We start from the raw sequence: 27,797 nt of genomic DNA on the forward strand, positions 1-27,797 counted from the left end.
TGACCTGTTTTCTGTTTCTATTTCAGGCCAAGAACATCCTAATAGCCTGCGGCACAAATACAACTTTATTGCAGATGTGGTGGAGAAGATAGCTCCTGCTGTGGTTCACATTGAATTATTTCGCAAGTAAACAAGATGCCCAGTTTTGATTTTTGTATTCTTGAAAACGGCTGCTGTTGTGCCAGGAATGTTGATTGATGCTATGTAATAGCAAAGAGTTTTTTGAGATGATAAATAATTTGTCATGCCTAAGAATTAAAGATAATTTGAGAGTCCTGGCAAAAAAAAAAAAGTAGTTAAACTAATGCCTGTGCATTATCTTCTTAGTGACGGTAAATAGCAGCAGTTATCCTAAAGTGCTAAAACCCACCAAACTCGTATTTGGCTGTGTGTTATTTGGACGATTTGTAATCTTTCAACTTTTTGCAGCGATAAATATTTATTTCCCATGTCTTTTAGACTTCCTTATTCGAAGAGGGAGATTCCTGTTGCCAGTGGTTCAGGGTTCATCGTCTCAGAAGACGGACTGATAGTGACAAATGCCCACGTTGTCACCAACAAAAACCGGGTGAAGGTGGAACTGAAGAATGGTGAAACATATGAAGCTAAAATTAAAGATGTTGATGAAAAAGCTGACATTGCACTAATTAAAATAGATTCTCAGGTGAGTCCTTAAAGCAAGACACATTTTAATCCTCTTAATTTAGTATCCTCCTTTCCAAAAGCTATTGCTAATTTCCGTGGTTGAAGGAAAGACTGGCAGTTTAGCAGCCTGAGTTCTAGAGAATCTTTGAGCTAGGTGATGCGTATTCTTAAAAGCCAAGTTTGTGGTCGGTAGTGGTTATTTTTATCACCTCTCAGTGTAGTGCAAGCAAGTATGTTGCACTTTTGTATGCACCCTTAAAATAAAAACCAACATCATTTCCTGGCTGGTTTATACACGCACATTGGCTAATGTAACTGCCTCCCTCTGAGCAGAAATAGGGCTGTTCTCTTGTGGTATGTAGAGGGATGTATTACTCTATCCCGTGTGCCTATACTGCAGTCACTAATTGCTTTTAGAAGAGGCATTTGTGCCCGTGAAGGCCTATACTGCACTGATGTGGGTACTAAAACGGGAAAACATCTCAGGACGCATCTTGAAAAAGCAAATTAAAGCCTGCTTGGAAAGATGCTCTGACATGGCAAATGGTTTTCGGAGTGGACAGGAATGCAGCTTCCCATCCACGGTCTTCCTCCACGTCAAACGTACGGCTGTCAGCAGTTTTCTGCCTCCTGCAGCAGCAGAAAAGCTGTCATGCAGTTCCGTACACGTCGACAGCGTAGCACAAGTGGGACATTGTGTCGAAATATTTCTGTGTCATGTAGACGCAATTAGCTGCGTGTGATTGCTTGGGGTGCTGCTCATCTTGGTTTCCCTTGTTTGGACGGTTAGTTAACGACCTTCAAATTTAACGGGCGAGAACGTTTCATTTAAAACACATGACTCAAAAATGTGTAGATCCTGCAGTGTTGTTTTAGTTCAGACCTATTCCCCAGTGAGGTCAAAAGTGTTTGTGCCAGAGTTCATGACTAGATCAGACATCTGATGCAGAGCTCTTGGATGGCCGAAGATATGAAGTGGTCCTGCTGCTCCATTGCTACTTCTGTATTTAAAAACTCTTTTTTTTTTTTCTTATTTAAAAGCTGCTTAACAGCAATAAAAAAACGTAATAATACCAAGATTGTTTTTTTGCCATGTTGTTTTTCCTTCTGTTTTCCTGAGGCAACCTATTTACATGTTTACCAATCGCTTACTTTTTCATTTTTGTATTAAAATAAGCAAAAGCAGACCTGCAGTAACAAAGCAAAAGGAAAGCTCCCCAGGATGAAAACTGCCAGCGTTAGGCTGAGTAGGATATGACAGGGAGTGAAGGGCAGCTGGAAAAGCGATTTCAAATTCAAAGCACAACGTGGTAGGGAAAGTAGACCAGAAAAGGATGGTGAGGAGGAGAGACCTTCAGGTTATAGGAAGGTGGGCTTCGGAATCAGGGAGAGGAGATGTTGAGCTGATGTGACAGATTGTTCTGGAGGCTTCAGAAAAGAGCAGACAAAGAGTTTTATGTTATTTGATTGCCTCAAGAAATGGCTCCAGAATTTCCCCAGTAGACTGCTTGTGGGAAGGGAGAACGTGGAAGACTGGAAGCAGCTTGGAAAAAAGAGAATGCAGCCAGTTGAGCTGCCTGTGGTGGAAACGGCTGCTCAACAGGACTGGAACTGGCGATTCTAGTTATGACTTGCAAGATGGCAGATGCTCTTCATTTTTAAAAATTCCTTCTGTGTAATTAAATAATAATCATCATCATCTTCCATCGGTTTAATTTTTGAATGTGGTTATGTCCCTGGTTTGCAAACAGCATGTCAGCATTGCAGCCAGATTCATTTATATCTGTCTATCTGCAAATTCCGAAAGGCAGGAAACTTTTGCTGTCTTAGAGCTATCTAGAGCCAAATCAGCTCCATTTTTCTTTTTGGGGCTGGAGAGGGGAGGGACTGATCCGTTAATACTCAGTTGTCTACGAGAAAAGGGTTGGTTTTAATGGAACTTTGGGAAGTGTCTCGGCACCTGGAGGCTGAGCTCTTGCAGAAGGAGGCAAGCAGGCCCCCGCTGTCTTCCTCATGTAATGTCAGCTTAGCAGCAGGAGAGCAAATTTCACATCTCTGCTCTAAATTAGGTAGAATAGGGATATGAACTTAGGTCTGACACACCCTTGGTCTGACACACCCTTGGTAAGTGTCCTATCAGTACTACAACCCAGTACCTGGTGTGTCGTTCCCCACTGGCCCCTGCTTCTTGCCTCTCAGGATAATTTTGAGAAGACTTGGGAAAAACTTCATGTATCACGTGTTTTTTTCCTGGGATGGGAGAGCAGCTTTCCAGCTAGCTCTAGTGACGTGGCACTGGGAAATCCCAATCCAAGGTGAGGCCTCAGGCACCTCTGTTCACAGGACAGATGATGCTTTACACTGGGAGAATTAGAAACACAAAATGTGAAGTGTTCACAAAAGGTTAAAATGGAAACGCAGTCAGCTGAGAAGTTGATTTTCTGGCTGAACTTTCATGTGACATTTTTATATATCCATTCAAGTTCGGTGTTTGACCTTTGCTTTTTGTACTGAAATGCCTTGCAATCATCCAGATTAATAAAAGGCTTTTTAAAATCACAGAGGTAATAATTTGTCGAAGTTGAAATGTATCTGATGACTAAAGAAGTGATGGAATGAATAACCCTTTAAAAATCTGGATATGGCATGAAAGCCATCCCTAAGAATTTTTCTGAAGTAAGAGGTGAAGTTCTTCCTTTTGAATAGATTATTTGAAGGTGGCATCAAAGATGCAGAAATTTTTTTTTCTTTTGTTTTTGTGTGGCAAGTTAAGGCAGGAATGAAGGATGGAGAATCCCTCTGTTCCTAACCACAGAGCTGGGCTTGAAGCAGGAGTTTAGGCTGTCAGCTGGTATTCCTAAAACGGTGAAGATTTTGCAGCAGCCTGCATGCTGTTTTACTTCAAGGTGTGAACATCTGGCCAAAGACTTTGCTAGAACTAATTTGGCTTTGCTGAGTGCAATAGGAAATGAAAGAGGGTGATAAAATCTGGGCACCAGTGAGGATGAACCGTTTCCCTGATTAAATTCTTCTCCATGGAAAAACATATTGCAGTCAACGAGGAACAGAAATATTGGAGTTGTTCTTCTGATCCTAAGGTACACTTTTTTTACAGTCTATCAAAGAGAGAATCTGTATTTCTCGTGTCCGTAGTGAGACACAACTGTTTGCTGAAGTGCTGGAAGTGGGAGGCGAGATTGGAGTCAAGAATGGTAAACGTGAATGCAATGTGACTGTCCTTCCAGATGCAAGCAGCTCGGAGGAGACAGCAGTACTAGAAAGAAACGGCGTGGTTGCAGACAATTTGGACATGAGCATGCAAAATTTATAAAACTGCCCTAGAAAAATTTGGATTTGGCAAAGGCTGGTGAAATAATCCATCCTGTGTGGCACGCGTGATACTGCAGCAAGCCTGAGATCCATCAAAAACATTGCACAACACTCCAAAGCAAGCAGATGCTTTTGAGCTGGCAGAACTAGATTATGAAATCCATCTCCAGACAAATAACTACCTTGTTAAATGAGAATGTGTGATATAGCTGCTGAAAACTGTAAACACCAGCAGGAGGAGAGAAAGTTTTATGGTGGTTTAATGGACAACATCAGGGTTAATTGCAGGCAGAGGTATAAAAGAGCCCTGTGTCCTCACCCATATCAAAGCTGGAAGCCAAAAGTGGTGGAAAGTGGAGGTGGCTTTTGCCTGGAGACCCCTTTCACCCCTGGAAACTGGACTCTGCCCGCAGAAGGGATCTCTGTGGCAGGTGCCTATGGTTTGGCAGCGAGTGCGGAAGAGGGGAGCACGGTGGATGGCTTTACTGTGAGGTGTATCTTCTTCCTACATGCATAAAAACCAGCTAGGAGACGCTTGCCACCGACTCTGAAATAGCATCTATGTTATGGAAAACATGCCAGGATCTGAAGATTCTTGTGCCTCAGTGTGACCAGTTACTGGCTTCAGTGTCCCGGGCGGGATTTGGCATTGAAGTGATGGAGCAGTAGTGGGTTTGTGACCGATCTCTAATTTGCGGTGGTATTTCAGCCCTTTTACTTAAGGTTTTTCCTGCATCTAACCAATAACCACTTAGTTTGACACTTATAAATCAACAAGACCTTCTGCCCTCATTCCTTCGGTGGTTTCGTGAGGCAATGCAGCCTCTGTATCTTCGTGGTCAGAGGGAATTTGCTTTTTCTTCCCTTGTGTGTACAAACTGGAGGAGGCAGGAAAGCAAACTTTCCTCTTCGTGTATCAATATCTTAATAGCCTGCATTTCGAAACACCAAACTGCTTGAATACCAGATGTAAGTGCCTTTTCTAAAATGCGATCTTACTTTGAAATCTGTCGCTGGATATTACGCTGCTTCCTCTCAAGCGCCTGAGGGAGCCCACATATTGGTTCCAGAAGTCTTCAGGACCCAGAGAAATGAAACAGCTTGTAAAAAGCTTGGATGTTAACTCCTGTTTGCTCACCAGTTTAGGAAGCAGCGGTTTCCTGCCATCTCCAGCTCCTAGGATCCCTTGCTGTGGGGACGATGTGCCGGCCCCGCTCCCCACGCAGCAGGACGCTCACACACCTCCAGCGTGGCTCTGCCAACACCAGGGTATTTTATTTTAAGGGAGAACAGCAATATCTTGCCAGGTAATTGAAATCCTGGTGACATAGCAAAACAACGCTTCGTCCTTTTTTATTTTTTTTCTGCCAGCTTCCCATGCTCCATATTTAGATAAGGAGACTCAGTTTTGTTTTTCTAACTATAGAAGAAATACTTTCGGAGGCTTGTAATGCATTCAGCTTGGGTTTTTGCATTTTCTTTGGCGTTTTGTCAAGCCGTTTCTAGACTATAGATGATACTCCACATTTTTTTATGCTCATGGCCTGTGTTTGTATTTTGCCATAACGTATTCTGAAAGTTGAATAGTTTCGTTAATGAGAACAGAAATGCAATTCTCAGGGAAGTTGCATGTTTTGCCAGATAGCGTACCGTACAGGCATCTGTTGCTTTTCTACCTAAAAGTAAAAACCATGAAGGAAATCTCTTGCTATTTGACACAAATGGAACTCTGAATGTTTGTCTCCTCTTAATCAGTGTATCAAACTGCTTCCTGCAAATTTGTGATCTTCCTTCCACAGACGAAGGGGGTTACAGAGCAGAGAAGGGATTCGCTTGCTTTCTGTGTCGACACGGAGACAGATCTACTTACTTCATGGATGAAGAAGTTCCAGCTGAAACACCTACTGGTTATAGTCGTCTGTCTCTTGGGTTTTATTTCTCTGCGGCACTGGCCGTGCCGGGTGGTGGTTACGTACTGCCTCTCCTTTTAGTTTCAGAGCTGATTTGTCAAGGCTCCACTTACTTTACCTGATTCAAGTGACAAGGCCAATGGGATCCTGGGGGCCATCAAGAGCAGTGTGGCCAGCAGGTCGACGGAGGTTCTCCTCCCCCTCTACTCTGCCCTAGTCAGGACTCATCTGGAGTACTGTGTCCAGTTCTGGGCTCCCCAGTTCAAGAAAGATGAGGAGCTACTGGAGAGAGTCCAGCGGAGGGCTACGAGGATGATGAGGGCACTGGAGCATCTGTCCTACGAGGAGAGGCTGAGGGAACTGGGCTTGTTCAGCCTGAAGAAGAGAAGGCTGCGAGGGGACCTTATAAATGCTTACAAATATCTGCAGGGTGGGTGTCAGGAGGATGGGGCCAAGCTCTTTTCAGTGGTGCCCAGCGACAGGACAAGGGGCAACGGGCACAAACTGAAGCAGAGGAAGTTCCAGCTGAACATGAGGAAGAACTTCTTCACTCTGAGGGTGACGGAGCACAGGCTGCCCAGGGAGGTTGTGGAGTCTCCTTCTCTGGAGATATTCAAGACCCACCTGGACGCGGTGCTGTGCAGCCTGCTGTGGGTGACCCTGCTTCGGCAGGGGGTTGGACTGGGTGACCCACAGAGGTCCCTTCCAACCCCGACTATTCTGTGATTCTGTGGTGCTGGTGTACATCAGGTGAATGTCTGGCTCCTGGCTGATGGTGTTGTTCTTCTAGACTTGTCCCAGTCTCCCATGCCAAGCTGCTGCTTCCCACCCACGGGGTAGCTGCGTCTTCTCGTTGCGTGAAGCCGTTTCTTGTGGTGGTGTGTGGCTGGCCGTTTCGTGGGAGTTATGTTTATTCAAGGTTTGAGGCAAATCCATATATAAAAATGTCTGCAGCCCTTTGGGCTGAGAAAGGCTTAAAATATTAACACTAATTAATGGCTCTTTGTCTGGCTGGGTGTAAACAGTGAGTCATGTGCCACTTACGGGTTTGCATGTTTAGTCCTATTTCTGTGTGCTTGCAGAATGCCTGCTTGCAGATTTGTTTTATTGAGTAAACACAGATCCCAGCAGAGCCCCGAGGCTTCATCAAATGATAAACGGAGGGAAAGAAGAGACGCTATGTGTTGCCCAAGGTCGTGCAGTGAGTCACTGGGAAAGCTGGGATTAGGTGCTGGGTGTTTCTGGCTCCCAGTTCATTGTGCTGCAAGGCATGCTCGTTCGCCTGGGATTTTAATTAACTATTGTGGCAAATCTATAGTTAACCGAAGAGAATCACGAGTTGTAACAGTCGTTACGTCATCCCGATGATCATCAGACGTTATGTAAAATTGAAGAGTGCCCGTTAATTAAGTGTAGTTATTAAGGGCCCTAGACTCAAGCACTTAAACTGGGTTTACAAGGACTGCCTTAACTTCCGAGCGGGAGCTTGCCGGTGGGAGGGTGCGAGGGCGCGGGCAGGGTGCTCTGATCCCGTCCTAGTGAGGAGCGCTGCTGTGAGCGCTGGCCCTGCCTTTCCAGCGCTCCGCTTGCGGGCAGCAGCAGGACACGCGTCCCACTCGATCGCTTGGTGCCCAGGGAGTTTTACCGGGTTTTCACTGAATTCACTTCAAAACCACCTCTACAATTTAAGTAAATACTTGGGCTTTTTGGATAACGGAAAGTTTTGTTCTGGATGTGGTTATTTTTAAGCTTTTCTAGAGAGAAAAGCCAAAATTTAAAGCCACTTCAATGCATATATTCATCATGACTGATTCTTGATGGCATTTACTTGCAGAGGCACTGATGAGAGTATTTACTTGCGGCGCTGTTAATGCGCTCTGCACCGCACTGCGAAGTCGTAAGGAATAGCCTTTCAAGCAGTACGCAGACCCCCCTGACGTTCATGTACCGTGTAGGCTTCCAGACCCTGGAGCTTGTTTTCAGCTGTGCTCAGCATCCTCCTCGTATTTGAAGTGTGATAGATACCCATGTAGGTGGTCCTTTCGTTCCATCCCCACGGTGTGTGCTATGTAACAGGTAAAAATTAATTCTCTTGGTTGACTGAATATGACAAATCGAATGCTTTAGTTACATTTGTAGTTATCTTGAGAGAGTGCGTTTTTAAATAGGTTATAGCTCTTCTAGAAACGTACTGCAGAGAGAACGCGCTTTCCAAAGCTATGTTTAATAATGCGTGCAGAGCAAGGCAATTTTTGGGATGGATTTTTGTTCCTAGCAAAGGAAAGGTTAGCCAGCTCTTTCCAGAAGGCGCGCTGAGTCACACGGATGACCCACAGCCATCCCATACAGCGTTAGACTTTGAACTGAAGCCTAGCTAGTATAGGCACAGGCTTGAAAACTCAGCACAATCAGAAGTAATTGTATTAGTCAGAGATGGTTCACGTATTTTCTTTCTGCTGCCAAATGCGATTTTGGCTTCGTGACTGTTTTTATAACTCAGGAGCATTGTATAAATCTTTAACTTTGTACACGACCAGGTTTTTTTCTGTTAATGAAAAAAAAAAAAGATTTTTATTTTGTGTTTTTTTTTTTTTCCCCTTGTCTGTGTTTCGTTTGCTGCTAAATGTCCTCCTTCTCTCAAAAGTATCCATTTCCACTGCACTGGGATACAAACAAAAGCCACTTTCTGTGTTGTGGGTTTTTTTTGTTTTTTTTTTTTTAAATAAGGAATAACAGTGCCAAAAAGAGATGCACTTCTTGACCAACGACATCTTGCAAACACGTGCTACGTAAGCTGAATAGCATCTGGCGAAAGAAGGAAGGGCCAGGGTGCTCCCTGGATCCAAACAATACCCATATGGGGCTGTTTGTGCTGCCTGTGCTGCGTGCTTCCCCGCTCAGCTAATCGCGCTGCCTCTTCCCCGCCGAGCTGGAGAGGTCCCTCGGAGTCAGGGCTGTGGCCCCACGTTACGGACCGCTCGGCAGCGTTGCCCTGGGCTGCTGCTCCTCGCCTGCCGCGCTGCAAACACGGTGGGGAAGCTGGGTGCCGCCACTGAATCCTGCCCGGAATTAAGCCACAGCCTTGGCTGGGGTTATCTATGGCCGTGGCGCCGAGAGGGGCCACAGATGATTATGGTGTGATAGTAGGGCATTGCTGGTTGTGAAAACTTTTCTCTGAAAGATAATTAGAAAGGGGAAGGTTTTTTTCCTTAGTGTGTTGCCTATTCTGTTGCTCTTCCAACTGATTCTGTTTAACAAGCAGTTGGTTAATTATTTTCTTGCTGTCTGGAGGTGGAAAAAGAAGTTTCCATAGAGCATCTTATCCTGTCTGGGATTTGGCAGTGGGTTATATTGAAACAATCTGTTCATCGGAGTAAAATTTTGCTGGTGGAGTTGTAACAAAGTTGGGTAAAGGCTACGTAGGACCAGGCTTGTTAAATATTAAAACCGTGACTTCTGTATTTGCAGCAGCATATCATGATGACTGATGCCTTTATTTTTGTGTATCTCCTAGGATATTTGAAATAAAATTGTAGGTGGAAAATACAAAGTGATGGGCATTTGGGTTAGTTTATGTGAGTGGATTTTTGAGTTACCGATTGCAGGCTTTCAAACCGCTGGTGACAAAAGACCCCTAAAGAGCTGGGGGTCCTATTTCCAAATTAATCGTGTAATATTTGCCCTTTTTGCCAAAATTTAGTAATAATCCAGCTTCCGTTAACTTCTGAAGCAAAGTTATCACTAACTTGGGAATCTCTGCAAATACTCAGGCCGTATTAAATATTGCCTTCTTTCTTTGCTGCGTGAGCACACGGTATATAGCTTTATGATCCCGTCAAGTACAGGCACATAAATCTGTGTGCTTTGGAATAGGTATGGGGTGAAAAAGGCACCTTTAAAAGTTTTCCACAAGGAGTTAATTACGAGAAGGGGTATTAAGCCAATTTGTACCTCCTTTTTAGGTACACAGCTCTAATTCCTTGAAAGTACCCTGGTTTTTAATGAAGTGACTATGTTACCTACTCTTTGGAAACTGGGTGAAGTTAATCTCCAGGTGGGGCTTCCACTGCGTCTAGAATCACTGGCCTGTTTCAAAAGCCTGTACTAATGCCTTTTTCCTTTTGGGGACAGGCTTGTTGAGCAAAGGGAAGAATTTTGAAGTGGGGTGAGTTTGGAGGAAAGCTATGTTAAAGTTAGATGTGCCAAGCAAAAGGTGCATCCCTTCAGACTTTGATTTAGGGTTCAGTAACCTCCTAATCATCCTAATCATCATGAAGTCAAAAGTTACTCATGTCCGGGTCCATTGATACTAGTAGAAATAGTCTAGTGACATGATTAAATGTGTAGTTAAATACCTGGGGAGGATCACAATCATTTGGACAACAGATTAAACATAAAAGGAGTGAAAAATGTTTAACGTCACTGAAGGGGTAAAGACTGATTTTTAAAAATGCGAAGCAAAGGAGAAGTGGTGCTCAGTGTGTATTTTACAAGCAGTTGATAAACAAAGGCAAAGTGTTTCTTTGAAATATGACCTGTGTCAGAACACCCCTCTTAATTACTTGGTGAGTAGGAGGCATTAAGAACTTCCCAGCTGTTTTCTGGTTGCTGGGGAGGGGTTATGGGTCCAGCTCGAATCATCTGTTGTCCAGCCAGTTCAGTTCCTCTGCAGGTACGGCATGTCCTGGAGAAACCATACTCTGTTCCCTTGATCCATTGCATCGGCGAGGGTGTGTGGATCCAACTTTCCCTCCCTTTTCTTTTTTATAAGCTGTAAATTGTAGCGGTCTCTATTGATGCTGGATTTTAAGAATGTTTTGTCTCTTAGTGGGAATGTCTTCAACAACATCATAATTAATGTGTTTAGAGATAAGATCATGAAAGGAAAATATGCTGGTATCCCCTACTGTCATAACAGAAAAATCCCATAAAATCTTTAAATCTTATATCTTCACAAGAAGACAGCAGTGTATGTAGGAGGCAATATAATATTTATAATATTTTATAATATTTAGCAGAGATACTCCATTAGGGAAAAGGTAAGACGAAACATTAGCTAGTGTCTTATGAGAATATAAAATGCTTTTGGCTATGCATATGCATGTTTGATATACTTTGACTGTTGCTTTCGTGACTCTTTGCTGTTCACTCTTAAACAATATTATTTTTACTTTGGCAGCTGTTGGCTAATTATTTCAAGAAGCTGTTGGAAACAGCTCATTCCTAATATCATCAGATGTTTGCTTTGTACAGTTGAGCGTAAATATTCCTTTGGTCTTTGAATTGCTTTTGATTTAATATGTACCTGTTGTGGAGAAAGTACTCCTGCAGTCTCAAGAGCTCGCTCTTAGGAGCAGAAGTTCAGTGAGATGTTTCTGTACTGAGCCACACGAAACGTTCAAAGAAAACGGAACGAGCAAAATCCCCAAAGGGATAAAAGCCTCTCTCTCCTCCTCAGCTCTGTTAATGTATTCGTGTTTCTGTAGAAGTTGTTCTGCGGGTATGGTGGTGTCTTAACAACATCTGAATTTTTCTTCATTCTTCTTTATTTTTTGATTTATTTTTATTTGTAGGGTAAATTGCCAGTTCTTCTGCTTGGTCAGTCTGCAGACTTAAGGCCGGGAGAATTTGTGGTCGCCATTGGAAGTCCGTTTTCTCTTCAAAACACGGTGACTACGGGCATCGTCAGTACCACTCAGCGTGGAGGGAAGGAGCTGGGGCTCCGCAACTCCGATATGGACTATATTCAGACCGATGCCATCATCAACGTACGTCCCGCTCTGAGCCTCGTCCCCTTCAGCTCTTAAGTTTCTTGAATAGTAGCTTTGAGAATATCACCAGTGATACAGTTCTTAAGAACAGCAAGCGTCGCTGGCTTTCCTTTCATCCATGTAAATGTGGACATCTGCGCCGCAGCAGCACTGGATTGTTGTTTAAAAATCCCCCAAGGAACCACACCAAGTACAATATCTGCCTTCACTTCAAAATTCTGACAGACTTCAAGGGAGGAGGCAATGTTCTCTGGCAAATAAGAATCTTTTCGAAATCCATCGTGTTTTCGAAAAAACAATTTAATTCTAAGGATTCAAGTTTGTTTCTGCGTTAAGGCAAAACAATAGTTTTGGTACTGCTGCTGTGGGCCTCGTAAGAAATCTTCACTAACAGCTCCCAGAGCTGTCCTAAGATCTTTTAAGTTGGTAGTGTGGTACTATAAAAACAAAATAAGAACCTTGGCTTTCTTAACTGACTCTGGCAAGAGAAAAAGGACTAAGCATTTGCAAAGCTCAGCTAAAAGGGATTAAGTGTGGTTAATGGGTTTGGATGTTAGGACTGTTCTATTGCACATATTTAATAGGCAGTGAAGAAATTACTACAGAAAGATTTTAGAAATTTATTTTTTACTTGCTGTGAAGTAAGAGGTAGATATTAAAAGATGTTCTTGCCGTGTGTTTATTTTCAGTATGGAAACTCCGGAGGACCCCTAGTAAATCTGGTAAGAGTTTCTTTAAGTTTGCTTAGTGTCAAGCTTATTACTTCTTACTTTTTAGTTTAAAAACAAAACAAAAACCCCACCCAAACCAACAAACAAACAAAACCCCACACCAGAAATGAGATTCAGAGCTTTCGATATCTGACTGACTACGCAAAGTTCACATGGTTCTTGCTAATCACTTGTCTGTGTGTGTTGGCAAATCGCAAGGTACGCTTGGATTTCAATATTTAAGGTGTTTACCATTTGCATAGCTTTGAGCAAGTGTAATGCTCGATTTTTTTTTGCCCATGCCTTGTGGAAAAGTAAAAACCACATTTTAAAGTTGAGGCGTTTGCACTCACTGTATACCGTGCCCTGGCAAGTTTTTTTGCCTACTGAAACTGGGTTGAAGGGTTCAACAGCGTACCTACCCCTTTCTTTTGAACCACACGGAGGGGACTGAAAAACCCACATGTTCATCAGGATATTAGCATTTATTTGCTGATATCGTAGAATGGAGCCAGAGCTGACCTGGCAGCGGCCGTGAATAAACCCAAGAGAGAACAACTGAAGCTGGGTGCAAAAGGCGATGGCTGCGTGAGAGCTCTCGGATGGGGGCACGGGGGTCGGATGGAGAAGCAGTGGTCCTCTACGAGGCACGGCACAAATCAGGGGGAGAATGAGCTGGTCGGAGTTTCTGCCTTGGAGAGATTTCAGAAACGTTCGAGTCATTGGAGGACAGCAGAGATGTTTTATCTGAAACTCACTTGGAGTCACATTGCTGGGAAAAGCTTTTGATTTTGATGAACTGTCATTTTTCTTTATATTATTATGCAATATTTGCTCAGAACCGGTCGGTGCCAGGCTTGGTGAGGTGCTTGCTGGAAGAAACAGGCCAAAATTGCGTGTAGAATATGCTGCTCATCTGCTGCAAGCAGGAGCGCTGCCCAGTTCTCATCTCTCTTCTTCTGCTAGTGGCAAGATGAATATCCACAGCAGTTTTCCAAAACTGTAGAATAGCTTTTTTATCAATAGACTCAAAAAATTAGACTTAAAGAAACCATTTAGAAAACTGAAAACCAGCTACGGAGTGTGTTGTGTGTGAATTTGTCTTTGCTTGGAAGAAATCATCCATTTCTCTTCGAGATGTTTCACTTTTGCTAATAACAATTTCTTATTTCTCCAGGATGGTGAAGTCATTGGAATTAACACATTAAAAGTTACAGCAGGGATCTCGTTTGCTATCCCGTCGGATAAAATCAAAAAGTTCCTGACTGAATCCCATGACAGACAAGCTAAAGGTACTGTGCTTCACTGCTTTGAAAAACAGGAAAATAGTAATAAAAGAGAAAGTCAGCAGCCATTGAGGCCCTCTTTTTGGTAAGCACAGTTGATCAAGACCTCTTTTCCTTTTTGCAGGAAAAGCTGTAACCAAGAAGAAATACATCGGCATCCGAATGATGTCACTAACTCCTAGGTGAGTAGAAGTGGTGGTTCCTCGCCTCTCCGAGGTGCGGTCGTGGCGTGCATCTGGGCCGCGCTCCTGATCTGCAGAAACACCCGGGAGGATGAACCGGCAGCGTGTGCCTGTGTAGGTGCTGGTGACAACTCGCAGCCAGCTTTTGCTAGCTTTTTCTCTGCGTCTGCTCCGCAGTTGAACTCTCCTGTAGACTCTGAGCTAGTTTATAAACAGCTCCCTGGCTTTTTCTTTCCCTTAATGCTTCAGAAGAGAATAGTCAGCGATTGCTAATTTGTCCCAGGGCTCTCTTAGAGTTGTTGCCATCTGTCCCGTGCTGTCGTGAGGGTCGAGGAGAACACAGCACAGTACATTTGCAAGAATTACAGCAGTTACGTGCGTGTTTCCATTTCTATAAAATTATCCTCATTAAACAATTCACTTAATGTCAAGTGAAGCTTTTGTGTGGACTTGCTTATTCATACCCAAGCCAGAAGAGGCTGATACTGCATCCTGTAGAAATAACCAGAAGTTTTTACATGTGCAGATGCAGGACCAGAGGTATAACAACACATTGAAATCAGAAGGGTTTTTTTAGGTGTTCAGGATCTTTTAGTTCTGAAATAACAACCAAGCTTTGAAATGTTTTATCTCAGATCATCTGTATCTGTTGGAAAGATTGCCTTTACCAGAAATCAGCATTAAAAAGCAGTATGCATGCAAAAAAGTGTAATAATTCTTGAAATACTTGTAAGGGTTAAAATGAATTGTGACGTGTCACATCAACATGTGTAAAATACCACAGTTAGTAAATGTTAAGTGAGTTAACTAAGTAAAAATGCATGATCTTTTTTTTCCCCGACTTGTCAAAATATTTTTGTTGCTGTTTCTTCATTTTCCAGCAAAGCTAGGGAGCTGAAGGATCGCCATAAAGACTTTCCTGATGTTGTCTCTGGGGCCTACGTTATTGAAGTAATTCCAGAAACACCAGCTGAAGCGTAAGTTGAACTACTTCTTTCTCAAAACCACTGCCACTGACTTAAGGGGGTAACGATGGAGATAGCCAGTTAAGCAGGGAACAATCTCCATTATGCTAAATTAACAAAATTAGAACCGTCTGACAGCTGTTAGGTTGTCTGCTGGAAATTGCTTTGTGGTTTCAGTCCGGTCCCCGATGGGCAATATTGTGAGCGTATCAGGGTGTTGCAGCGAAGCGCTGTCAGCGTTCCCGGCTGAAAGGGCAAGGGAGGATTCAGTGGGCGTGAAAACTCCATTTTCATTTTTCTCAGCGATTGCTTCCAAGACATCTGTTGTACCACTGCCAGTGCTGAATAAAGCCGTTTGCCTGTGCGCGCTCCCCGCGGCCCCGCTGGTCGCTCCTGCAGAAGAACGAGGTGGAAGCTTTGCTTTGGTTCCACCTTGCGAAGACGTGTCCGTCTCAGCCCAAGCACCTGGGTGTTGGGCAAACCCACCAGCTCTCCTGGCGTGCCTCCTTTGCAGGGGAAGTCCTCTCTTAGCATGAGGTACTCTTCCAAGCGAGAGCTCTGTCAGGAGTCACGTAACTGGGAAGAGCTTTTGTTTTTTGCCATCTGGTTCTTTTTCTTCGTGTTCCTCAGTGTTTGCTCAGAACCTGACCTGCTGGTTGGTACCAAGCTTCACGAGATGCCTGGCTGAAGTACGGCATCTGGTCTGTGGTCACCATCCCTGGTCTGGCTGGCTCTTGCTGGAGACACTTTCCCTCCAGAGTCTGGTTAATACAAAACTGCTTAGTAATCCAGGGTAGGGAATCGGAAACTTTACTCATTTTCTGAAACTAGAGATCATTTAAGAGAAGAGTAAATATTTGTGGCAAGAAAGAGGCGTGTGTAGCACCAAAGGCATCCGGGCAGAAAGCTACTTGGAGCAGGCACGCGCTATCTCTTAGGGAGACCACAAGAATGGTTGGACGATACCTTTTTGTTACAGCTTGGATGCCGCTCTAAGACACACAGTGTTAGCTGGCTGGCTTGCTTGCTGAATTATTGCTGCTTTGTGTAGAGAACTGTTGGCAGCGCTGTTCGTGCAGAATGTCTGCAGGGTGAAATAAAAACTGCAAGTTAGCATAGGGACAATGTGGCTGCTCCGTTGTGGCACTGAACTTACTGCCTTGACGTGCAGGTCCAGTCTGAAGGGGCAGAAAAATTGTTACAGGAGTACGCATAATAGTTAGCAGAAGGTGGGGAAAGGGTGTTAAAGAGGTAGAAGAAATACGAGGCGATGGAGCCCCGTAACTTGAGGGAAACTCAAATCAGGCCGCTTCATCCGAAGGCTGGCCTGGCAGTTAAAACACAGACCATGTTTGCTCTGTCTCCCCGCTCCTGGTCCCCTTGCCCAATGGGTTTCCCCGTTCTGCTGATTTCCTCTCCGGTGCACGTTGCGTAGATGTGCTGGTAGGGCATCAGAGCAGCTCTGCAGCGACCTGTCCTGGGTACGAGTCGAGAGGAGAGGCTGCATGAGAGACCAAGATAATCCAGGATGGTTTCTCCCATGAAAATGTTTTCAGCTGTGCCCTCGGTAGGCAACCAGATTTGTTGCAAACATTGGCCAAGGCATCCTGCTTGCAGGAGACACTCATGTAAGACGTTTTCTGCGGGCGGAAGAAACCGATGACTGCTCTGTGGTTTTCTGAAGAAGGATTGTGCTGAAGGGCTGAATCATGTCTGATCTGGTTACTTGGTTAATATTTCCATGACTTGCAGCCAGATCGTTGTGCAAGACCAGGCAAGACGTTGTGGTCGATGGTATCCCTCACCACCCCATTTCTCGATCCCAGCAGCAGTCTCATCCAGCTCGGGGAGAGACCCGCGGCCCCGGGCAGGGGAGCCTTGCGGTGCCGGCTCCGCTTCTGCCCTGTCTTGCTTTGTGTTGGGAGGGTTTTGTTTTCGGTTTGCATACGGAGCTGAGGTCAGGAGAAGGGATGCCGGGGGCTCTGGGCAGGTGGGCGAGGGGAAGGACACGCGTGTGGTCTTGGGGACTGGGCTGGATCACTGCGTGTGTTATTCTGCTTAGTTTAAAACATTAAGGTACAGTGAGGTGGCTGCCAGTGAGCTGTACATGGAGAACAGCATGGATCCAGGGCCAAAACTCCTCCTGTGTTAACACACGGTGCAGCTCAGATTCCTTGGCCACGTATGCACAAGTAAAAGCTTGGAAGATTTCTCCTCTAAAATGAGTGCCTTGTTGCAATTGTTTTAAAAGAAAAATATGCCTCTATCTCTTCTACCAAATCAACATCTAGGATCACAGAATCCCAGCATGGTCGGGGTTGTTAGGGACCTCTGTGGGTCATCTGGTCCAACTCTCCTGCCCAAGCAGGGTCACCCAGAGCAGGCTGCACAGGACCTCGTCCAGGCGGGTCTGGAATATCTCCAGAGAAGGAGACTCCACAGCCTCCCTGGGCAGCCTGTGCCAGTGCTCCCGTCACCCTCAGAGGGAAGAAGTTCTTCCTCATGTTCAGACAGAACTTCCTCTGCTTCAGTTTATGCCCATTGCCCCTTGTCCTGTCGCTGGGCACCACTGAAAAGAGTCTGGTCCCTGTCCTCCTGACACCCACCCTGCAGATATTTGTAGGCTTTTCTAAGGTCCCCTCGCAGCCTTCTCTTCTTCAGGCTGAACAAGCCCAGCTCCCTCAGCCGCTCCTTGTAGGAGAGATGCTCCAGTCCCCTCACCATCCTCGTAGCCCTCCGCTGGACTCTCTCCAGTAGCTCCTCATCTTTCTTGAACTGGGGAGCCCAGAACTGGACGCAGTACTGCAGATGGGGCCTCAGTGGGGCTGAGTAGAGGATCCTTATTGCACAATTACAACGCTATTTGCAATAGTGGTTTCCTCTGAAGGCAGTGAAATGTAGATTCATTGAACTTGTACCTTCATCCGATTTCTGAGGTTTCTGCGTTGTACATGAATCTACACCGCTTCGTAAATTCTGATTGCTTTCTGTATGCCCGCTGTGTCTCTGCGCAACTGCCGTTGGGTGGGAAATAGGAAAAATCCAGCAATCTGGTTTTTTTTAATCAATTGTAAAGACAATAAAATGGCAATCATAATAACGCATTGCTGCTTTGTGTTTTCAGTGGTGGCCTGAAGGACAACGATGTGATTATAAGCATCAATGGACAGTCGATAAGTTCAGCCAGTGATGTCAGTGACATTATTAAAAAGGACAGTACGTTGAACGTGGTTGTACGCAGGGGCAACGAAGATGTTATGTTAACAGTAGTTCCCGAAGAAATCGATCCCTAACCAGAAACATGAGCTGGATTTCATGTTTTCTTTTAACAGCGTTGGACTGCTGGTATTCTCTCTGTGCTGGTACAGGAAACGTTAGACTTCTGACCAACATTCTGCTTATTCAGTGGATTAGTATTGGCCAACAGAGTAACTTCTAATAGGTTTAAGGTGCAAAATCAGTGTAATTTCACATACTCCAGACGGTATTTTTTTCCTTCTGTACTATGTATGCAATGTATTCTTTACTGGCTGTTACATTCCCCGCTTAACAAGTCGACGTTTGCTTCCCTGTGTTGAATAGATTTACCATTATTTCCGCTAAGATTTAAACAAAACCCACGCGCACAATGTGTGTTGTGGTATTCAGGTATTTATAGGTTAGCTGTGTTTTAACTGGAAGTACCATTGTAAAGGACTAGTTGGTTTAACAGAAAACACAATTGGGAAAAAAAGTTCGATTTATAAACATAAAGAAATCCCGACCTAAATAACCCTTTGAGGATCCCGTGCAGGATTTTAATACTATGATATTTTCCTAGTGTTATTAAAAGAATTCAACAGTACTTCTTCTTGTGAGTGATTCATTTTGCTTCCCCCTGTGGAGTGTTTTCCTTTGAACAGCACATCTGCCTCGAAGGATGTCCTGATGGTCTCGTTTTTATCGTCATGAACCGAAACGCTTACTCTTCAGTATGTGCTTGTCCTTGCGCTCTTGTGCATCTGCTTTTCTTAGCACGGCTGGCTTGAATGTGCCATATTGGCTGTCCCAGATTGCCTGTCTTCCAGATGTCAATGCATTTTCCTTATTGTTTTAATTACAACTTCACCAGTGCCCGACATATGTTTGCCAACTCTATAAGTTGTTATATTGTGAATCACAGATCCTGTACCGTTCTAGTTCAGCTATGAGGATGTCTGTCACTGTTGTAGATCTGGCCTGAAGCCCTTTCAAACAAGCTGGTTTAGTCACAGCCTGAGTGCTGGTGTGTCTGATAGGTCCTGGTTTTGACTAGAGTGTTGGGCGTTCCTCTGACATAGACATCACTCTGCATAGGTGTGTTTATGGATGCCCTTGGAGCTTGGGTAGTGAACGGGATTGTCTTACTGTGAAGGAGAACAATCAACCAAATTTAATTACAGTGTAATTACTCATTGAGTAAACAATAGGCAAAGCAGCTTTTCCTTTGCTCTGTTGAAATGTGCATCTCGGAGAATAAATCCAAGGGCTATAGACAAGTTTCGGTGATTGTCATTCCTAAACATGCTCTTCTGGAAACTGCTTCTTAGTAAAACTCTTCAACTGGGAGCTGGCAGTTCATGATTTTTAAAGAAAGGGCTGTATTACACACAGCTACAGCAAGGAATCCTCTGGGCTCGGATCCCTGACGCTGCTCCTGCTCCCACCAGCTGTATTTCAGTGCTCTTTCCGCTAGCTTACCCCGACTTGCGGAGCCGCTGTATTCCCAACCGCCAGTGCCTGCCTGTACTCACCTGGATCCCTATAAATTTACACAGCCGCACGGTGTATTGACACTTGACGTGACTGAGCACCTCGCTATGTTCTTCTGAAGCCAACGGAAGAACTGAGCCCGTACCATGCAAATCTGAGCAGGTGGCTCAGCTGAAACTGTGTAGCTCTGGTGTGATGATTTGGTTGACCATTTTGAATTCTTCACAGTGCATATGGAAGAAAGTGGCTGTCTGCCTTTTTTTTTTTTTGGGGGGGGTGATTTTTTAAAAATAAGTTTTCAACTATTTTTCTTCTGTATTCTTTTCATTTTCTGATATGGAACTTGCTGGGAGGGGGAGAAGCTATAGCGAACCATTTCATTTGACACAAGTTGCGGATTTATTAATATCTGAAAAGCAACAAATTTGTTTCCCACATTGCTGAAAGTATAGTGTTTCCCTGCTTCAGTGGTCAGAGCTAAATTGTGTGTGGTATTTGTTCACAAGCTTTGAAGAAGTTCAAGGCCAAGTTGGATGGAGCTCTAAGCAACCTGGTCTAGTGGAAGGTGTCCCTGCTCGTGAGGGCGGTTGGAACCAGATGATCTTTAAGGTCCCTTCCAACCCAAACCATTCTATGATTCTATTATTCTGTATTGTTCTGTCGCTGTGGCAAACCACGCATGTCTGATAATCTGCCAAGATACTACGGTGCCAAGCTCTGAAGGTCTGTGACACTTCCTAGCATGAAAGATGCAAAGTAGAATGATCTTGAGAGTTCCTTTGTAGTATATTTATTTGCACTGCAAGTTCGTCTTAATGATGTTGGTGAGTGTTTCAGCTTCCTGTTGAAGCACTATTATATTTTGCAGACCATCCATGCCCTGTGTAGTGCATGGTGTGGTGACCTACAGGTCCTGGCAAAAATTAAGAAATCCCCCCTACCTTCTCTGCATCTGCACCTAGCCCAACTAGGAAAAATTAAGCTAAAGCCACAAAACTGTGTTTAAAACAGAAGGTTTTTTTCATCTGCCTTTTTATTTCAAAACAAGTAGTTGCATAATTCACAGGCTGGTGGATTCTCTTTGTTCCTGTTGTTTGTTCTTTTGGTCTCTTAATATGCAAAGCCATTAATTTTTTTTGCTTGGCTTCCAGCTGGCTACTTTGGGCTTGCCGATGATGTCCCTAGCACAGCACATCTTTGTGCCTGTGCTTTACATGCTCCAAGGCGTAAATGCCGGACAGCGGCTTGGGTTTGCGTGTGCAAGAGGAAAGAGGCAAAGGAACTTGACTTCTGTAACTGGTTTTCCTGTGCCGCTGGGATTAGGAAAATATTTGGCCAGTTTTCTAGGCTGCGTAGGCAAGGCCCGTAGCTCCATCTAGTGGGATGCGAGATGGTCTCGTATTGGAGCCAGTCGTCGTCCATCGTGCATTTGAAAGTGGTTTCCCAATTTATCTTTTTTCATTTATCAATAATTTCTTTGCATCGGATAGCCAGAACCACTTGCATATGCTGAAAAAAGTTGAGACTCGTTTACTCTTCTAGTATCCAACCTTGTTTGCAGCTACCCAGATGGTTTCTACGATCAACATAGTCTCTAAATGTTTTCTATATATTTAAAGTAAAATTACTGATTAGCAGACACACGGAAACAAAGTTTATCTTTAATACAATTAATTAGCATGTATTTTTGATGTATTATTGTGTTATAGATTTGGAATGGTTTTTATTCTTTGTTGCTTCAACATGCAGTTCTTTCCACAGTGCAATTGGAAGTGCTTTGCACGGAATAGCTTTGGCACCGTTTGTACAAGTATCAGTTTCCTGGAAATTTTAGCAAGTGTTGGATGCTAAATCAGGGAAATTGGACGTTCTGGCTTGATTTTCAGTATTTTGGAATGTCTGCAGTGGAAACTGGAGTTGCTGGTGTGTGGTGCTGAGTAGATGGCTAGATGTGGCTACACTCAGAGGTACTTCTGAAAAGCTATTTCACTTGTTCCATGAGGGAAATGTCTCGAGCTCTTAAAAGAAGTGATCATGACCAACAGTGTCTGGTTTCTGTGGTCTGTATGCCAAGCTGTAAAGTCCTGCGGTTTCAGTAGCAAACAGGTTTTTTTTTTTAATCCCCCCCCCCCCGTGTTTAAGGTTAAAGATGAGGATTTTTTTTTTTTTTCTTAACATCTCCCCCCCTCCCCACCCAGCTATTTTGTATTGAAGTTAAGGAAGCTGAGGATGTTTTTTAAAACTACATTTTTCCAAATTACAGTGAGAGACACATCTAGTAGGGCATTAGATTATATACGTGTTGTTCTTATATATCAGAAAAATACTGCAGAGGTGATCAAAACTGCAGGTGCGTATGTCCGGGAGAAGCAGTGGTGATCCAGACATTAGCAGCCACCAGTGGGGAGCAGTGAATGATGAAGGCCACTGAGTATTTATTTATGGTAGGTCACTGCAGGAGTCTTTTTCATCCTTAGAGCAAGAACAGAAAATGTTCATCTAAGGTTCCAGGGATCTCCTTTTTGGAATTACATGTGAGATTATTCCTGCTGTTCCTAAATTCCCATATGATTTCCCACTGTTTCCTCTTCCACCTGGAAAACAAGGATGTGACTTGGCATCTTTTACTCAGTTTCCCCCCCTCCTTTGCTCTAACTCACTCCCGTTAGTGCTGCTGATGACTCGGTGAAAGGAAACCAAAATTACACCCTGGCCTGACATCAAGTCAGACTTTGAAGTTAGATGGCAGCGAGCTGTTGTGGGGCTTTCTTCACACGGAGAAACGTCCCGACGAGACGGGAAGGAGCCAGGCGGAGAAGTGATGGCTACAGGTCTGCCTCGTCTCGCTGCGCCTCGGCCGTGGGATGCAAACCTCGGCTCGGCAACCTCCCATCCGGACCGCAAAATTCAGCCAGCGTGGGTCACCTGGAGGTGAAGGGATCGGTAGCATCACTCGGAACGTGAGGGCCGGTGTTCCTGACTGTGTAGAAATGCGTAGCAGAGAGCTTTGCTGATTTTTGCTTTCTCAGTGCGTGTGTCTGCCCCTCCCATGCCGCGTGTCCGGCTGGGCTGTGCAGACGTCAGACACGCAGCTCCTTCTCCGCAGCCCCCAGACTCCATTCCCTGCTGCGAGACGCCGGGAAGTCGGGTCTGGACCCGCTGGGCCCCGGGATTTCACCCAGTTTCACCTCTTCGTACTGTTACTCGGTGAAGTTGCAATAACTTGATTTTTTTTTAAGTGTTATTTATCACACAAAGCTACTGCTAAAATGAGTGCATATGCAATTCAACTAATTGGACAGAGCAAGGGAGGGAGGAAGCCACCAGAGCAGCTCATCGATTTTAGCTATCCACATTTTCTGGCAAGTTTTCCTCCTGTGTTTGTGGTTCTGTTTAGGAGTTGCCGTACTGCAGTATCTGTCCCTATAAAATCTCTGAGGAACTGGATAATAATTAGGAGCTGATTAGAGAGAAAATGACTCAGAGCTAAAGCATGGGAGTCAATTTTACTGAATTTGGTAAAGAATTAACTTCAGTAGCTTGGAGATACTGCGTAACATGCTGGAGAGGAAAATTAAATATTTCTTCTGTTCATTCCTTTTCCGGTCAGTGTTTATGCGGAGAGCACGGTGATTTCTCAGAAAGCCTGCAGTGTGAATATCCGAGGGAAACGGACTGTGCTGCAGCAGTCCGTGGGCTTAGGGCACCGTGCGATGGCAGCTGCTTGGTTTATCTGTATCCGCTGCCGCCGGCCTCACTGCGCAGATACAGCTCCAACAGTCTAGCTCTTCCACGCAGCGACTTCCCATGAAGAACTCTGATAAATAGAATTTTTTTTTAAAACAGGTTGAGATGAAAAGTGGTTATGGAAAAACCACGTCAGTTAATTTTTTTTTTTTAAGTACAGGAAGGATTTTCAAAGACTTATGTACAAATATACAAAATTACTGCCATTATTAATCATTAATAGTCTGATAACATCTTAAGTATTAATTATCAATAGTAATATTAATAGTAATTATTAATAGTAAATGTTCATTGAAGCAGCTGTCCCAGCTTACTAATAAAACCAGACCAGTCTCCCTTCTCTTCCTCCGTTCCATCCCTTTCATCGCTTTACACAGAATCACAGCATGGTAGGGGTTGGAAGGGACCACTGTGGGTCACCCAGCCCAACCCCCTGCCCAAGCAGGGTCACCCAGAGCAGGCTGCACAGGACCGTGTCCAGGCGGGTCTGGAATATCTCCAGAGAAGGAGACTCCACAGCCTCCCTGGGCAGCCTGGGCCAGCGCTCCATCACCCTCAGAGGGAAGAAGTTCTTCCTCATGTTCAGACGGAACTTCCTCTGCTTCAGTTTGTGCCCGTTGCCCCTTGTCCTGTTGCTGGGCACCACTGAAAAGAGTCTGGCCCCGTCCTCCTGACACCCACCCTGCAGATATTTAGAGGCATTTATAAGGTCCCCTCGCAGCCTTCTCTTCTCCAGGCTAAACTAGCCCAGCTCCCTCAGCCTCTCCTCGTAGGAGAGATGTTCCAGTCCCCTCACCATCCTCGTAGTCCTACATTCACTCGTAGCTTTAATTCACACTCACTGCTTTTTTCCATAGTTTCACACTTTTGACTGCTATTAAAGCAAACAGGCTCACCGCAGCACCGCCTCTGATCCTACGCTGTGCGTTTCCATGTGCTCCCTTGCCTTCACCTGAAGCCCCACAGAGTACAGAATTTTGGCACCATTACTTAGGATAACTCATCCCATCCTCTTCTGAGCTCCAAGGTAACTTTGTGAACAACTCTCTTGCAGCCCTTCCACAAGAAGCAGCGTTCGGGACCGTCCTCCTTGGCCCCGCTGAGTTTTTGGGGCAGACGGCACATGCGGGGTTGCTGCATTTCTCCTCTCCATGGCCTTCCTTTGCACCCTGAGATGGAGCTAACGGTGCAGATCACCGCTCTGCAGAGGGAAATACGGGTGGGAGGTGTCAGCGGGTGGGAAAGCTGTGATATAGGCCGTGTCCCTGCGGTGGCTGTGGGATCTTGCTGTGCCTGCCCGGCTGCCCCCATCTCCCAAAGCCCTGAAAGCTGCCAGAGGAGCAGTGGCCCATGGTGCTGACCCTACAGCTGCAGTCTCCATGGAAAAATAATTATTTATGAGAACCTCCGGTCAGGCAAGTCCACGAGAGGGCGAATTGAAGCTGAAAACTCAACACCATCGTCCGTGAAAGCTGCACACACCGTGTCCAGACGCGTCGCTGTGATTATCAAGCGCTTTCTGGGAGTGCTGCATACTGATTCGGAGATCTGGTAATAACCTATCGGTACACTGTGTACTGTTCAGCAGGTGTCCTCTGTTATGGCGTCGGGCACACGGGGGGGTCTCTCCTCTAAACTTGTGCGCCAAATGCCCTTTCATTTCACGTTAAATACAATCACAATATACGTATTTGTTCTGAGAAATGATTATCATATTCATAGTTTTTCCAATAACTAATTAGTATATGTTAATGTCCTTCACGCATGTCTGTTGGTGCCTCTGGGTGGTTGTTGGAGATCTTCAGATGAAGGCTCATACTCTTCATCGTGGTGTCCGCTGGTTGACCTTCTGTTTCTGCGCAAACTCTGTTCTAAGATCACATACGCCGTGTCCTTCCAAGTTGTTTTGCTCTGGTCTTGTTGCCCTCTTAGTGCCTCTTTATCTCTGTAGCTTGGCGCATCTGCTCTTCCAAGGCCGAGCTGTCTGGAGTGGAATTATTTGGGAGCCTCTTACCCTACAGCTGTCCCAATTATCCACTGAGAACCAAGACTTGCTTTGGTTTTAATTAATCTGTTGTGCAATAGTTCTGGGGACTTAAAGTGATAACTTATATCTACATCTGCGACATCTACCACATCCGCTGACGTTCACAGGTATCAATCCCTCTTTTAAGGGCTGTAACCTACACATATTTGAAACAGAGGTTAGTGCAACAGTTACAGCATAGATCATTGTGTATGCAAGAATACAAACTGTAATAACAAAAATCACTAACAACTAGAAAATATCATTAAAGCTACTTTCTAATAGTTTCACGTTTCTTATGATCCCTTCTGTCAGTACAGTGGTGACCTCTCGCAGGGGATGAGCGGATGTCTGTGGAAGCCTGAACTGAGGGTCTGTTCAGAAAGAAGAGCTGAAAGTTGTTCTCCTAATGGAGCTGATTCCAGTTTTCTGAGGGACTGGGCAGGTCTGGCAAGGAAAGAGGAGGTTTTGTCTGCATCTTGGGTAAGTTCATGGGTCTGACAAGGTAGGGGCATTGACAGCCTGGATTGGAAACCTAGAAGGTTTCAGGATGCTGTGTCTAGTTTAAAATCCTGTACAGCCTTACTCATACAGGAAAAAAATCCCCAAACCTGTGGGCTAACCAGAAACAGGCAAATATAGCAGAAAAGACACTCTAGCCATCAGCCTCTGGTGCAAAATGAATCTGTGATTAGCTGGAGAATAAGGGTACATTTCCTCACACCTGAATCCGAAAGCACGGTCACAGACAGAATCTTGCTTGAATTGGAGGTTGGGATCTTGAAAGGAAACCTTCCAATTGAAGAGGAGCCGGCAAAAGAATGTTGTATTTCACCAGCATGGTTCGTGGGAGGTGAATATTTTATTGATGGAACAGAAAAGGGTTTACAACCATGTAAATTTTACAGTTACATATACAGACTTAAGTAAAGGGTAATCGTATACTGAAGGTATGACAAGCATCTTATTTCTTTCTTACAATCTATTAGTTTTACTTTTTTTTATCCTCAGCTAAGTGGTTTTTTTGGTTTGTTTAATGAAAAAGCACTTTCCAGGAGAAGGCAGGAGTGCTGCGCAGAAGCAAGAGCTCTACTGGGATTAGTTCCAGCCTGTGCAATGGCTTCCTGCAAGCACGGAGGGACATTGCAGGCCTTGCTACCACATGCAAGGGCTTCCTAGGCTCAGATTGCTTTGTTGCTTGAAGAGCAGATGTTTTTTGGTTTGTTTATTTGGGTGGTTTTTGGGTTTTGTTTTTGTTTAAAATTAAAATCTGGTCTGCCAAAGCTCTCTGCTCAACTCTGCTTCTGTCCTGGAGGAGCAAACAGAGTAAGATCAAATCAAATCCCATGCCGCAGATGTTCATAGCATCATTTGTTACTAGGAGTGGTAGATACTGCAGCTCCGCTCTGGGCACAACTCAAGATGGGGAGTGGGAGCAGCGTTAAATAAGCTTCGCATTCGCTCTCATTTGGAGCCTTGTGTCACCAGCTCGGTCCCAGTGCACAGCAGAGCAGCTTCAGGAGTGTGGCCTGACAAGTCGTGAGGGATGTTCCTGCGACCACGAGTAATATCACTGTGGCATACATTGCCTGAGAAGTGACGCATCCTCTCCTGTGCGCAGCCCAGGTGTTTGCACTTGAATCAATCCTATCTGAGGCTTCCATTGATTTGCTGGCTCCCATCAGCTGTACAGTCAGGTTTTTTCCTGATATTGAATAACCTTTCAAGCTGTTACTGAAATGCTTTACTATTCCTGTTTGCTGTAGGCATGGACATCTCATGTTGCCTGCTTCCTCTTTTCAGCAACCTATGGTATATTTGAAGACTATTAGCGCATCCCCTGTTGGGCTTTTTTTCTCTGAAGACAGAGGGCAATTGTCCTCAGCAATTATTTTAATCTCTTCTTATCTCAGGTCACATTTTCCATACCTGTCCTTGTAATTACTGGGCTCTTTTCAGTTGATTCAAATCCTTTGTGAGTGCCAGCCTTGCCAAAGGACATTGCTTGCAGCCATACGGAGAACGTGAAGCCATGTGCAGTGGCCCAGCTGCACCTTCGCGTAACTCAGTAGAGACTGACAATTCATTTACCTGTGGATATCTGCCAGCAGCGGAGTGGCGTTATCTAGAATAATATTTATTCTTGAACTCTGGCTTCCATCTGTGAGGGTGTGAAACTGCAGCCTGGTTTTGGCACCTGCGTCCCCTCCGCAGGAGCCGCTGTGCTGGCTTGCAGCGCTCGTCTGCTCTGTGTGGCTGTGGCACCATGTCCACCCATCGTTAGCCCCCTGCAATTAGGCTTACCTTGTTTATGCTAAATATTTTGTGGTACTCTTTTCATGCAATGTGAATCTCTAGCAATAAGTTGATGAATGCATAATACAATTATGATTCAGTAAATTATTAGTCCCTTTTCAAGCAGAGACACTGCACACTTTATGTGTGATTTTATGAGTACAGGGAGGCTTCTGTGTCTCGCTCCTCATTGTTTGCA

General features: G+C 44.7%; 1 protein-coding gene across 1 annotated transcript in view; it reads left to right on the forward strand.

Annotated features, from left to right (window-relative positions):
* The window catches only part of HTRA1 (HtrA serine peptidase 1), a 34,995-nt gene extending 16,352 nt beyond the window's left edge, over window positions 1-18,643 (forward strand). Inside the window, exons 2-9 of the mRNA XM_075423877.1 lie at window positions 27-126; window positions 460-664; window positions 11,459-11,653; window positions 12,346-12,378; window positions 13,544-13,658; window positions 13,777-13,834; window positions 14,716-14,811; window positions 17,924-18,643. Coding sequence (XP_075279992.1) covers window positions 27-126; window positions 460-664; window positions 11,459-11,653; window positions 12,346-12,378; window positions 13,544-13,658; window positions 13,777-13,834; window positions 14,716-14,811; window positions 17,924-18,092 — 971 coding nt within the window. The 3' untranslated portion in view covers window positions 18,093-18,643. The remainder of the gene's footprint in view (window positions 1-26; window positions 127-459; window positions 665-11,458; window positions 11,654-12,345; window positions 12,379-13,543; window positions 13,659-13,776; window positions 13,835-14,715; window positions 14,812-17,923) is intronic.
* Window positions 18,644-27,797: the final 9,154 nt, after the last annotated feature.

The sequence above is a fragment of the Opisthocomus hoazin genome, chromosome 6 (genome assembly GCF_030867145.1).
Source record: "Opisthocomus hoazin isolate bOpiHoa1 chromosome 6, bOpiHoa1.hap1, whole genome shotgun sequence".
NCBI classification, from domain to species: Eukaryota; Metazoa; Chordata; class Aves; order Opisthocomiformes; family Opisthocomidae; genus Opisthocomus; species Opisthocomus hoazin.